The sequence below is a fragment of the Hyla sarda genome, chromosome 8 (genome assembly GCF_029499605.1).
Source record: "Hyla sarda isolate aHylSar1 chromosome 8, aHylSar1.hap1, whole genome shotgun sequence".
NCBI lineage: Eukaryota > Metazoa > Chordata > Amphibia > Anura > Hylidae > Hyla > Hyla sarda.
Window position 1 is genome coordinate 193,153,251 of NC_079196.1, and position 15,160 is coordinate 193,168,410.

The 15,160-nt window shown below is 47.3% G+C and overlaps 1 protein-coding gene across 2 annotated transcripts in view; it reads right to left on the reverse strand.

Annotated features, from left to right (window-relative positions):
- Positions 1-8,549, reverse strand: part of LOC130283976 (BTB/POZ domain-containing protein KCTD5) — a 41,744-nt gene extending 33,195 nt beyond the window's left edge. The window contains exon 1 of one of the 2 annotated variants that reach the window (XM_056533802.1): positions 8,233-8,549. In XM_056533802.1, the coding sequence (XP_056389777.1) occupies positions 8,233-8,451 (219 nt within the window). In that variant the 5' untranslated portion in view covers positions 8,452-8,549. The remainder of the gene's footprint in view (positions 1-8,232) is intronic. The other variant, XM_056533803.1, reaches the window with a different exon arrangement.
- Between the last annotated feature and the right edge of the window lie 6,611 nt (positions 8,550-15,160).

Below are 15,160 nucleotides of genomic sequence, written 5' to 3' on the forward strand. Positions count from 1 at the left end.
TGGAAACGCGTTGCCAACATAAAATAAAAATTCTTCAGTACCTCTCCTGGAGCAAGCGCCTTCATCTAGGGAAGTAATTTTCATACCTTTCCGATTTTCATCAATATACCGGACTGGCGGTGTCCTCTCTGGCACTTCCCTGTGGCAACTGCCCCATACCTTGACTTTCCCAACGCTACTGTAGGTGTTGTGCTCTGGGCGCAACACCTAAGGGTAAGTAGACTAATTTTATTAGTGCTTCATTATACCTTAACGGTCCTCATGAGGGGCGCTCCCTGCTGTCTTTTTTTGTTTCTTTCATTTTAGCTCAGGTTGTGTGTGGTATTAGAACTTTGTGCCATTCATTTCAATAAAACAGAGCTGCAATACTGCAACCATCCCGTGGACAGGTATGGTGCTGTTTTTGGTAAATAAATCAGCTCTGTTTTTCAAGTTCTAGATAAATCATTTAACATTTCTGCACATCTTTTCCTTGTAGGATTTTAACACTGCGGATACCCTACCAGCAAAATATGTACTGTAAACCTGCAGCGTATCCACTCCCCAATGTGAACATACCCTAAAACAGAGTTGGGGGGGTGGGGGTGTAAAAACATTGCATACATTCCCACACAATATAGATACAATGTCCGATATAAATCCCAAATGATACACTTTTTAGGCTTTGAGCCAGAACCCTTTCACATGCAAATCACTCCAACCAATTTGCCTTCAGACAAAAAGGAGACTACCCGTATATATATACACGTCCTATTTAATCAAAGCAGCACAATCCAAATACAGCTCCGTGTTGGAAACATGCAAAGGAGCCCTTGGTCTTTGCCTATCTAAACTTCCCAATAAAGGCAGACATTTGCATTCTACATGTAAAAGACCTAGGAGCTCCACGATGAGCTCACGCCAATGGCGGACGACCTGCTGCTGCGGATGTACATTACTCCAAAACTGACGTCAGATTCGACTAATGGAAAGATAACTTCCGAGAGATAATGTAAATTATGAGAAAGAATCAACATTGTGCAACAAATATTCCTAAATGGGGAGAGAGACGCTGCCAGACATCTATGGTGGCGGCTTTACTTCTAGAGTGGTGCTTCCAGCTGTTGCAAAACTTCAACTTCTAGCATGCCCGGACAGCCGAAGGCTGTCCTGGCATGCTAGAAATTGTAGTTTGCAACAGGTGGAAGTAGCCTAGTTGGGAAACACTGTCTTCGAAAATAAATGGATCAAGCAGGATATGTCATGTATAAAAAAGAGGCATGGACTCGAGGAACAGGGACATAATACTCCCCCTTTATAAAGCATTGGTACGGCCTCACCTGGAATATGCTGTTCAGTTTTGGGCACCAGTCCATAAAAGGGACACTGTGGAGCTGGAAAGGGTGCAGAGACGCGCGACTAAACTAATATGGGGCATGGAACATCTTAGCTATGAGGAGCGATTAAAGGAGTTACAATTGTTTAGTCTTGAGAAGAGACGTTTAAGGGGGGATATGATAAATGTATATAAGTATATTATGGCCCATACAAAAAATATGGAGAAAAACTGTTCCAGGTTAAACACCCCCCCCCCCCCCCCCAAAGGACGAGGGGGGACTCCCTCCGTCTGGGGAAGAAAAGGTTTAGTCTCAAGGGGCGACACGCCTTCTTTACCAGCTGTGAACTTATGGAACAGTCTACCTCAGGAACTGGTCACAGCAGGAAAAATTAACAGCTTTAAAACCGGGTTAGATATATTCCTGGAACAAAACAACATTATATAAAATCCCATCCCTTCCCCAATATCGCGCCACACCCCTACCCTTCAATTCCCTGGTTGAACTTTATGGACATATGTCTTTTTTCAACCGTACTAATGTTGCATTTCAACCAGTCTCTCCCCTTACATCTTCTACAAGGGCACAGTCAAGAGGCCACCATAATCAGACGGTCAGCCAACAATCCCACCAAGAATCCATGGATTCGGCCAACTATAATGTGCACAGGCAGCTTAAGACCACCCAAATACATCAGATAGCAGTAAGCTAGAGATTGGAACAACCAAACAGTACAACCAAACTTCAAAAAAATAAAATCAGACATGCTAAAATCCAGCATGACCAAGTCGTTCTTTCACCACCTATATACATTAGATAGTGGTCGGCCAACAGCTGTTGTTCTTGCCCGCATACACAGGCCACATGCTTGGCTAAGTGTGAAATGCGTTCTGAACAGAGAGTGGAGAACGGTAGTACCAAACTTTCAGAAGTGCACGATCATTCCCCCCACGACAAAAAAAAAAGTCAAGACAAAGCCATATGCATGTATCTGAACGTTGGCTGGTCCTCCTAGAAGTGGTAGCTTGGGGCAACAGTCTAATGTGTATGGACACTTTAGTGATTCTGGTGCATGTTCTAGTACTATTACGTCTCTGGTGCCAGAAGAGCTCAATATAGGCGACTGGCAAGGGGGGGGGGGAACGAGGCAGAGAATGTGGCACCTGGTTGAGGACCACTGGATGTCTTCTATGCTTTATCAAAGCCTAGTGGGGCTGACCCTATTGTTCTGCAGCTCCCCCCTATATAATAATAGCACAGTGCCTATAGGACATGTGAATTTGCCACAAACCACCCAAAATCAGCCACAAACCACCCAAAGGCACGGCCATTTCTCTACACACGAATGTGATAACGCCCAGTAGCACTATGCACGGTAACAGTATTGATCTGGATAAATTATGCATGTGCACTTTGTCTTACAAGCCATTAGCCTCTTAACACAGCTATATGCTTTTTCTAAGTGTATCTTATTCCCGGACTGGCCATCACAGGACCATGTTATTCTTATCCTGCTCTTGGCGTAGCTCCTGCTTATGTTTTAGTCTTAATTTTGACTTTCTTGTAAAACAGGGAAGTGATACATTACGTGATTACGTATAGGATGGAACCAGTCAAGTCAAGTGGTTGGGGGAAGATTCATCCCAAGCATCAGAAGACTTAGCCAGACTGATGTCCACCGTGCAGAATTTAGGCAGCTTTCTGACCTTTAGTGGCCTGGCAAACCTGACGCCCCGTTCTGCACCATCACGACATGAGATCATAGAGTTTCCACAGTGGCTGCTGTGTTTCTCGGTAAGCTGAAGTCTTACAGTACGAAGCATTTAATCACGACAGGGTGACACACACATTGGGGTCAGGAGGAGGTTAGGAATGTAGGCTGGTATGGTATGTGTGTGCGCTACAGTAGTCATGTCTATACAAAGCAATGGTCTTACTCAGTGCATGGGTCCGGTCTAGCAGGTTTTTACAAGTGCATGTCTTGAGAAGCAGTTCTGTGGGCATTTATTTTTGCTGAGTGCAATACTGTAATGGGCTGGGGACGTTCAGAACACAATAGTCAGGCTATGTTTACATGTCAGAATGTCTGCATGGAAAATCGCCGACGTGTTCTGCATTCTATGCGGAATCTGCAAAAAAAAATGAACAGGTTAATGCTTTCTGCGGACAGGGAATTTCCGTGGTGGAAACATCAGGGCAAGGAAATTCCGCTGAGTGCACAGCGCAACAGAATCCCGTTGAATTCAATGGGACTCTGCTGCAGCAAAATTTCTGTGCAGAATTCTAAGTTGAATTTCGAACGGAAATTCCGAGGTGCGAACATAGCCTGGGCTACACTGAAACTTTTTGTAGCACTACAGATTAGTTGAAACTATTGAATAAATAGTCCACCTTAGGAACATTTATCCCCTATCCAAAGGATGGGGGGATAAGTGTCTGATCACAGGAGGTCCGAACGATGGGCTCTCTGGCTCTCCCATAGAGAAACATGGATGGGGGGGTGTGATGGCCACAGCTTGGAGCTGTAGTCCGCACGCCTCCTTATATGAGGAGAGCCAGGCAGGAGATCATGGGGATCCCATCGGTCAGACCGCCTGTGATCAGACACTTACATTTTCCTTAACCAGAGTACCCCTTTAAGGCTAGGTTCACAGTGCCATTGTGCTCCGACCCATTCAGATTTTTTTTCCACAAGTGACAGCACCGTGCCCCAATGGATCCCAGTAATATGATTGGGGTCCGTCAGGGATCCGATATTTTACAGGAGTTGAGTGAAGGAGGAAAAAATAAATAAGATGGGACATTTTTTTCTCCACTCAACACCCATCCTGAGACTGAACAATGGATCAGCCTTTAGCAGAACACAGCGGCAGTGTGAGCACAGCCTAAGTGACAGCTGCAGCCCATATGATTCAATACAACTCTCTGTTTTGCTCTGAACTGCAGCTACAACTCTATAGTTTAGATCAATTTGTAGTGCTACAAAGATGTGCAGTGTAGCCCAGGCCTAAGACCAAGTATACAAAGAACAGAGATGATCCTAAATAAATTGCGGAGAGGATGCTGGGGGGTACTGGCCTGCAGTTAGGGAATAGACTGACAAAGTTCAAACAAAGAAGTTAACATAAAAAAATTGTATTTATTTCAGTTTTCAGTAGTGTACTCTTGAAACACGTTGTCTGTGAAAATTGAAGTAGATATTAACTTCTTTGTCTGGAATCCGTCTATTATCTCCAATCTGCCAGCCCGCAGCTTCTTCTTTCTTGGCCTTTGGCTGTCCGGGCATGATGGGGGTTGTAGTTTTGCAACAGCTAAAAGCACACAGGTTGGAAAACACTGACATACTGAAGCACATTGATATTGCTCTACCACCTAAGCACATAAAGGTTATGGCATTATATATGTAGCACCTCTGTCTGTTTTTATATTTTCTGTGCAATTGGATTCAGTTCAGACAAAATATGATTGCTGGGGATTCAACATGGGGATAACTTCTTTTGCAGGTAAATCCATTGTTAACTTACGAAAAACTAAAAACACACACACACACACACACACACACAAACACACACACACACACACACACACACACACACACACACACACACACACACACACACACACACACACACACACACACACACACCTGAACCCATATGGCCCCTTTATTTCTCTGCAGTCAGTTGTTTACTTCTTGGACTATCTGATAAGACATCATACAATAACAGCAGTCACCACATGCTACCACAGGCAAGCCTTGTCACTGCCTTAGCCATGTGATGGCATTGCAGTAAACATTTTCTCAAGTAGTGAACATCTACCGCCAAGGGTTGAATGAAGCTGCAGTGTCTGCTGGATGTAACTTGGGCTCTGGAAAAGGTTTAAGAATCCAAGAAATCAATATGTAGCCAAGGACACTTTACAGCAGCAACTACTAGTGTCAGTCCTCACAAAGTGAACAGACCGGGTGATCATGAATGCCATAACCTCTGTATGTGTAACTGAAGAAAGACTTTAAATTGAAATGCTGCAAGACATGAGTTCTCTATACAATCATAATATACACACTGGGATTTATGGCCTTACTTATCCGGACTCCATATGGTCTTAACATCCCTTTAGTGCAAATGGGCAGAGGTGCAATGATGACAAAAAAAAGTTACTATCCCGAACCATAAAGCTTTATTTGCATACATTTATAACATGCCAGTCATAAAGGGGGAGATTTATCAAAACTTGTGCAGAGCAAGAGTGGTGCAGTTGCCCATGGCAACCAATCAGATCGCTTCCTTCATTTTGCAGAGGCCTACTTAAAAATGAAAGAAGGGATCTGATTGGTTGATATGGGCAACTTTTCCTGTGGACAGGTTTTGACAAATCTCCCCAAAAATGTCCGGCACCCTCAGCCTGTCTTTGGATGAAGTCACAGATGTGTAACAAGTGTTCTATGTAGATGCAGTGTGAGGAGCCATGCAGGAGGATCTCTATGAGCGAAACATGGGGAGGAGATAACCAAGATTGAAAAGCTATCCCCTACCCACAGGAGTCAGGACTATATGATCATGAAGGTCTGATCGCTGGGACCCCCCAATGTTAATGAGAATGGTGGTCAACTATACCCAGAGTGAATGGATCAGCAGCAGATACCTGGCCACTCCAGTCACTGTCTAAGGACAACTGAATATAAGTCACCAGAGTTCAGCTCTGGCTGTGTGCAGAATCCCCAGAAAGAATAAACGGAGCAGAGGCCAAGCATGTACACCGCCACGGCACTCACTGACTGAATTTAAGTCAATTCTCATGACCTAGTGATCGGTCCCTTACTTACAAGTTATCTTGTAGACATCTTAGAGGGGGTACTCCAGCATTTTATAACATTTCTCCTATATACAGGATTAGGGATAAGTGTCTAAACACAGGGGTTCAACCTCTGGGACCCCAAATCTCTGGGATGCACATTCATTCCCAATAGAGTTGTCAGAGAAAGTATAGTACAGTGCTCACGTATCTTGGGAATTTGTTTTTAAATGCTGAGTACCCCTTTAAAGTTAACTCCTATCCAGACCTGTGCCCGAATCTTACTGCGCACGAAGGGGGTGTTGACATTTCCCCTTTATGCATTCTCTACGGGAATGCCAGAGACAGCCAAGCACACCCTGTGAATAGGGGGATACATTTTTAAATGCTTGAGTACCCCTTTAATTAGGATGATCCACAACAAACTTGCAATACTCCAGGCCTGTGTGAACATACTAGTTTTTTTGGGCACCAAAACTGGAGTGCCACTCTATTCCAGAGCGGAAAATCCACATGTTACTGAGGGGAGTCCACAGGGTAATATTTCTTATCCCCCCTACGTCTTAAATGGGCTATCCCAAGATTATCCCCTATATACAGATTAGGTCAGTGAGAGTTCAATCACTAGGACGCCCAACAATCATGAGAACGGAGCGATAGACTGCACAATGGTCACTGCGCCATTTAGTCTCTATGGCGCCTACAGATATAGCGGTGAACTATATAAGCATGCTTGAAATGCTTCTGCGTATCCATATCGGGGGAGATTTATCAAAACCTGTGCAGAGGAAAACATGCCCAGTTGCCCATAGCAACCAATCAGATCGCTTCTTTCATTTTTCACAGGCCTTCATAAAACTGAAAGCAGCAAGCTGATTGGTTGCTATGGGCAACTGGGCAAGTTATCCTTTGCACAGGTTTTGGTAAATCTCCCCCATCATGTTCACAATAAATATAAATATATATATATATATATATATATATATATATATATATATATATATATATATATATATATATATATATATTACATTACAATCTAAATTCAGTTTTGTTCAGAGTGTATAAGAAAACTGGAGTAGAGGAACCAAAGGCAAACACAGGAGAACATACAAACTCATTGCAGATGTCATCCTTGGTGGGATTTGACGCTAGGATCCCAGCGCTGCAAAGCAACACTGATCCACATGTCACCTTCAGCTGTGGCAACACTACAACTCCCAGCATGCCCGGACAGCCTTCGGCTGTCCGGGCATGCTGGGAGTTGTAGTGTTGAACAGTATGAGTCACCCTGTTTGGGAAATAGTCTTGAGCAGCAAGGGGCCATATTCGAATTTGCGATATTTTGCAAATATATCGACGCTTATTCGTCCTACGTTTGCGAAATTCGCATATATTCACTAAGTTCATTTACTTTTTTTCCATACAAAAATTCACATGAAAAATGCGCATAAAAATTTGCATGTGAAAACAAAACAGAAATTCGCATGGAGAAAAAAATAAATGAATATTAGTCGTTACGAATATATGGCACTATATTCTAAATATCCCCGAAATCGCAAAGTGCCGATATTCGCGATAAAAATTTGCATTACCAATATTCGTGCTTAACACTATTGGGACACACAAAGCAGTGGCGTTGCTGCAGAGTGCCCCTTCCACCCCCACCGGACAGTCCGGCAAATATGTGACGTTCAATACAGGAACCATCCACAGGCATCACAAGAGGACCCCAAATTAATGGCGGACAGTACATATCACGACTACACTAACAATGGCGAGGGGAAGAAATAGAGCACCCACCTTTTCTTGGGGTGTGTTGCTCAGCCTACAGTATATCAATGTATATATATATATATATATATATATATATATATAGTCACCTAATCTACAGATGTCATGGCGACTAAATGTGTAGCTCCCCAGCTGTTGCTGAACTACAACTCCCAGCATGCCCTGTCAGTCAAATGCAGGGAGTTGTAGTTTAGCAACAGCTAGGTGGGGAAAATAAAACGTTACCTCAGATAACCTATTTACTAGTCTCAGCATTGCACAATGATTGATGGAACTGCTAAAGACTTTATGGGACTTGTAGTTCCCCCCCCATCCCTGTGCTCACCTTATCAGAGTCGAGGTCGGGGTCCGCCTGACATAACCGGTACAGGAAGGATTTGGGGTCCCTGCAGAGAGTTTGCCGTGTGGTCAGGAAACACGTCCCCCCGACGTTTAGCCGGACCCACTTGGACACCCCGCCCGGGGTGCTGCCCCTTTCCCCCGTCACACACCGCCGACACACCGATGCTCCGGAGCCGTTCAGCTCGCAACTATTCTCCGCCATATCCGTCTCCAGCCTGCCACTGACAGCCCCGGAAGTGTCCGTGCTTTAAAAGCTTCCCCCCCCCTCCTTCTCCTCCTCCTGATGCTGCTGCTGCGGGCTGGGCGCGCGGATAACTCTAGACCGGAAGTGGAAGCGCCGAAAACATAGGGGGGGCCGAATAGAGCGCTACACTTCCCGGAAGTAAACATTGGAACCTAGAAAATGGATCATAATAGGGATAAAAAGACTCAACATGGCGAGATAATAAACTATAAAACACTATTATGTAGAGTGAAGGCGTGTCTTATTGTAAGGAGCAACCTATATGATAAATACGAAGTCCATTTTAGGCATTAACTGCTATCCGACAGCGCAAAATGCTTAAGCTGCTGTCGGATAGCAGTTTAAGCATTCCGGACAGGTTCACTTACCTATCCCCGCTGCTCCGGGTCCACTTCGGGATCCTCCGGCATCTTCTCCGGGGTCCGGGCCTCGCTTTCCGGCATCGTTATTATGTCGTGCGCCCGCCGTCCTGGCGCAGCAACGTAATAACGTCCCCAGAAAGCGAGGGCCGGACACCGGAGAAGATGCGGAAGAAGCCGGAGGATCCCGAAGAAGACGCCGGAGCAGCGGGACAGTATCGGGAGCGGTGAGGACGCGGTCTGGAGCGGCCGGGACAGGTGAGTATTAAATGCACTTTTTACATTGCACGAATCCCTCAACATACAATGGATTCGACAAACGATGGGTCGTTTGGAATGAATTACCATCGTATGTTGAGGGACCACTGTATGTGCTACAGAGTCTGTATAGCAGAGCCGACACTAAATAGCACGTACAGAAGAACCCGTATAGCAAAGAGTCGACACCGATTCAGCTCTACTACACGGCAGGAAGGTTTTTCGGCTGAGGGATAATGGAGTTTCGGATGAGGAAGTTGCGGCTGGCGGAGATTGGTCCGAGGGAGGAGGCGGGACGCTGTTTCTCCTGACGGAGTTACGGCTGACGACTGACGATGTCCTCAAATGGATGCTGTAGATTAAGTCATCCTCGCAGGTTCTACGGGTGGGTCTCTAGCACCGAGACCCCCACCGATCGAAACTTTTCACATAGCTCTACCTTCTGGCAGACTATACAAGTGGATCACAGATATCACTGATGAGTGCTACGCCAATGCATAGCACTGAACAGTAATCACAATCAATAGATTGCTAATGTAAAAAAAAAAAAGTCATAAAGTTTTTTAAAATGTGAATAAGCCCCTCCATAATAAAAAAAAAATTTACCCCACAAATTCTCCTTTTTAGATATAAAAATTGCATAAATAAATTAATAAACATATTTTATATCGGAAATGTCTGAACTATTAAAATAAAATTTTAACGCTTTTGTGTGGTGAACAGCGTAAACGTAAAAAAAAAAAAAGTCCAAGATTATTATATTTTGGTCACATCACATCCTAGAAAAAATTTATAAAATGTGACAGAAAAGCCACATAAACATAAAAAAGCTACTAATAAAAACTACAAATCCTACAAATACTCAGCTTTAGGCCTACCTGATTGTTAAAAAAAAAAAAAAAAGTAAAAGCCACTAGAGCTGGGCGGTATGACTAAAAATGTGTATCACGGTATTTTTGTAAGTTATGGCAGTTCCACGGCATTTAACTGTATTTTCCACCCCCACCCCCCAATCATGTGACCCTTGGATGCTGCTTCTCTCCCCACCCCAATGAATTATCATCCCAGGGCTGCGCTGTCCCCCCACATCGGGGAACTAATCATATGTCACCCGCGAGGCCGGCTTCATACATGACCGTGAGCTCAGCCTATTACTGGCCGAGGCAGGATATCACTGCGGCCGGTGATAGGCTGACGGCTCTGTGACGTTCCCATCCCCAGGACCGCAGCGGAGGGACCGTGAGGCCGGTCACGGGGAACGTCGGAAGGTGAGTTAAACTTTATTTATTTTTGCAGCCCGGGCACAGGATAGTACAGTACAGCGCAGTGTCTAATAATTATTTCTTGGGGAGGAGAGAAGCAGCGCTCTCGGGTGACATATAATTAGTTCCCCGATGTGGGGGACAGCGCAGCGCTGATAAACTGGGGGGGGGGGGGAGAGAAGCAGAACAGCGACCGCAGGTGACATATGATTAGTTTCCCGATGCTGGGGACAGCTGCTGCGTCTGATAATTCATTCATTCGAGGGGGGGGGGGGGGGGGCAACCGGTATTGCGGTATGGGAAAAATTTATATTGTGCAGAAAAATTTTTCGGTATTCGGTATGAACCGGTATGCCACCAGCACTAAAAGCCACATATCCATTCAAATGGGTTTCTAATTCCTTACCATGTTTGGGGATTTGTTTTGCCGACTGTTTTCCAACCAGGGTGCCTCCATCTGTTGCAAAACTACAACTGCCAGCCTGCCTGGACAGCCGAAGGCTGGTTTAGCCAATCCTCGCTACCTCACCTCGATAAACACTTGCTGGTGTTGTAGACAAATACTGTTTTAAGCATAGTGGAGCGCATCGTACTCCCCTCATAAGTGTATACCACGTACATACATTTAAGTGGTGTACCATTTTGTTCCTGTTAAAGTCCTAAGAGCCGAAAGGCCAGGCAAAAGTACACACCTGCTGGTGTTGTAGACAAATACTGTTTTAAGCGTAGTGGAGCGTATTGTCCTCCCCTCATATACACACTAAATATGTCAGGCAGAGAAGTGCCAGAACGTGCACAGAGGAGCGGCAGAGGCTTAAATTCATCAGGACGCAGCAGACTAGGGGCGAGTGGCAGCAGGAGTCTCAGCGAGAGGCCTGAGCTCCCGTTATCAGCTAACAGTCGTGTCTCGACCAGCAACCCATCTGCCATCATCGATTGGTTTACACGGTCATCCACTTCATCCAAGTGACATCTGACACCCCAAGTCAACAGTCGGTGGGTTCCTCAGACACAACCCTCAGTTGGCATGGCCCGGGAGCAGTCCCTGTCCTCCCATTGCCTCTGTCCTATGCTGTTCCCTCCCTCACAGAAGTATCTTATGCTGTGGGTTCAGCTCCACTATTCACTGAGGACGATCTAATAGAGGACAGTCAGCAGCTACTGCCCAGCCAAGAAGGGGAGGAGACATGAGCCGGTTCCTCCACTAGGCGGCCAAGTAGTGATGAGGAGAGTGGCGTGGGAGGTGGTGTTGCGAGCATTCAGGCTCCTGAAGCAGACACTGTTGAGGAACCTGAGGAGGACATCAGTGACGTGTAGACAGAAGTCGATAATGATGAAGCCGATCGCACTTGGGAGCCGGGTGCAGAAGGGGCTTCATCATCATTATCATCATCAGGAGAAACGGGTTGCAGGTTGCTCGTAAAGCAGCTGCTGAGCCAGCAAGGTGGTCAGCGTGGTGGCAAAAGTGGAAAGTGCCCGGGTTAGACCACCTGCTTCGCGGCAACCTACCTTCACGGGAGGTAGTGGAACAGGGCTTCCTGGAGTCGGCGGCAGTAGCAGTCAATCAGTGCAGACTGTTGGTGGGAAAATCAGCTACTCAGCGGTATGGCAGTTTTTCATCCAGCATCCAGAGGAGGTTAACATAGCCACATGCAAGATGTGTCGGTAGAAGGTGAAGCCAACGTTGGCACCACGGCCCTGCGTCAATATATGCAGCGTCACCATAAAGCGGCCTGGGAGAACTGTGGCTCTGATGTGGTAGTCCAACCTGCTGCATCATCCAGTGGCACGCCGCTCCCTGTTTCATCCAGCCAAGGCTCCACCACCTCAGTTGAAGGGAGCTGTCTGTCATACCCATCTTCTGTCACTCCAGACGCTCCTGCTCCTCCTACTTCGAGTCAGTCATTCCGCCAGCAATCCATCAGCAAAGCCATGTCCAAGAGACAACAGTAGGCGCCCACTCATCCAACAGTGCAGAAGCTGAATGTGCTCTTGTCCAAGTTGCTGGTGCTGCAGTCCTTCCCTTTTCAAGTGGTGGACTCTGCACCTTTCAGAGAACTGATGGCTTGTGCCGAGCCGATGTGGAGATTCCCAAGCTGTCATTTATTTGCGAAGAAGGCAGTACCAGCCCTGCATAAGTTTGTGGAAGAGAAGGTGGGCCAGTCCTTGAGCCTGACCGGGTGTAACAAAGTGCACGGCAGCGCCAACATCTGGAGCTGTAACTACGGTCAAGGACAATACATGTCCTTCACGGCCCACTGGGTGAATGTGGTTCCTGCACAGCCACAACAGCAACTTGGACAGGTAACGCCGCTTCCTCCTCCACGCTCTCAGGCCGTTGGTCCTGTGACAGTGTGCGACTCTGCCTCCTCATCCTCCACTGTGCCCTAAGCCTCCACTGCCTGGACAAGTCTCAGTGGCCCTCCAGCATACCATGTGTGTAGGGCACAGCGGTGTCAGGCTGTTCTTCACATGGTTTGCCTTGGCGAACAGAGTCACACGGGAGGAACTGCTAAAAGTCATTCATAAAGAAATCGGAGCATGGCTTACTCCACGAAAACTGGACATGGGAACCATGGAGACCGACAACAGGAAGAACATCTTGTCTGCGATGCGACAAGGAAGCCTGAACCATGGTCCCTGCATGGCACACGTGTTCATTCTGGTTGTCAAGCGGTTCCTGAAGTGTTCCCCCCATCTGCAAGACATCATAAAAATGGGAAGGAAACTTTGCATGCACTTCAGCCACTCGTACATCCTAAAGCACACCCTCCTTGAGCTGCAGCTTCAGAACGGTATCCCCCAACATAGTCTGATTTGCGACATTTCCACACGTTGGAATTCCCCCCTCCATATGTTGGACCGACTATACAAACAGAAAAAAGCCATCACCGATTTCTTGATGATACAAGCGGATAGGGGGACTCCCCTGTGTAAATTTAATGTCAACCAGTGGCAGCTCATACGTGACACCTGCCATTTGCTCAGTCTCTTTGAGAAAGCCACATTATTAGTCAGTCGGCAGGATTACGGGATGAACGACGTCATTCCACTGCTTCATTTCTTACAACATGGGTTGGAAACGATGGCTGGTCAGGGCAATGGGACATGGTGCCTACATCTCACGGCCACATGAGCCCTGTGGGGGCTGAACTGGAGGAGGGGGAAGGGCACAGTGGAGCACAGTTAAGGTTTCACGAAATGAGTTTTTTTTTTTATAGTCATCTGACAGGAGAGGAGGAACAGGAGCAGCCAGAGGAGCTAGAGTGTTATGAGGAAGACGAGACAGAGGACCCAGACCCACCGTTGCAGTATGCAGTGGAGATGGAGGCAGGGAGTTCCTCCGAGTCACTTGCACAAATGGCACGATGCATGCTCACTTGCTTGTGTAGTGACCGCAGAATTGTCACCATTCGGCAGCAGGATGACTTCTGGCTCTCCACCTTATTGGACCCTCGCTATCGCCACAAAATGGGGGCCTTTTTTACATCCAATGAGAGGGAGGACAAACTGACCTAACTGCAGAGACATCCTACGTAGTCAGTTGGCCGATGCCTATCTGCTCCATCGTCCATTCTCACAGGTCTGACTCAGGGGACCCTCTATGCTCACCTTCCACTGCCATGGCGGCTGGGGAGGGGTGACAGGAGCAGTACCAGCTCCATCAGCAGAAACCTGAGTCTTTAGTCGCTGATGAGTAGCTTTCTTCACCCGCATAGTCAAGCAACTCATCAGCAGCAGGTAGACCTGGAGCAGGACCTGAACCAGCAGGTGGTGGCATACCTTGACATGACCATGCCAACACACCTTAAAGATCTGCTGGACTTCTGGGCAGCCAAACTGGATTTGTGGCAGCAACTAGCAGAGTTTGCCCTGGAAAAGCTTTCCTGCCCGGCCAGTAGTGAGCCATCAGAGTGGGTGTTTAGTGCGGTGGGGGGGCCATAGTCACCTCAAGGAGAACTCGTCTGTCCACGAAAAATGTGGAGAGACTGACCTTCGTGAAGATGAATCAGGCATGGATCAGCCAGGAGCATCAGAGTAGATTGACCATGGTGCCACACCAATACTTCACAAATATGGATAGTGCAAAACATATTTAAGGTGCTGCTCCCCAGTTACAGACATTCCCCGCCATCAGACCACAAGTACTGTATTTATTGGGGTATACCACGCACCCTCATTCTACCAAGGATATTTGGGTAAAAAAAGTTTTTTACCCAAATATCCATGGTAAAATGAGGGTGCGTGTGTGCGCGTGTATACCCGATTACACCCCCAGGAAAGGCAGGGTGAGAGAGGCTGTCGCTGCCCGCTTCTCTCCCCCTGCCTTTCCTGGGGTCTAGAGCCCTGCTGCCGCCGCTTCTCTTCCGCTGGCTATCTGTCCCGCTGCCCGTTCTCTCCCCCTGACTATCGGTGCCGGCACCCCATTGCCGGCGCCGATAGCCAGGGGGAGAGAAGTGGCGCCGGCAATGGGGCAGCGGCGCCGACAGCCAGGGGGAGATTAGGGGCAGCGGCACCCATTGCCTCCCCCCATCCCCGGTTGCATAACTACCTGTTGCCGGGGTCAGGTCCGCGCTGCTTCAGGCCTCCGGTGTGTGTCCCCTGCGTCGTTGCTATGCACTGCACGGCGCACTGACGTCATGCGCCGCGCCGTGCAGCGCATAGCAACGACGCAGGGGACGCACACCGGAGGCCTTAAGCAGTGCGGACCCGACCCCGGCAACAGGTAATTATGCAGCGGCTTATCGGCGTATAACACGCACATAGACTTTAGGCTAAACATTTTAG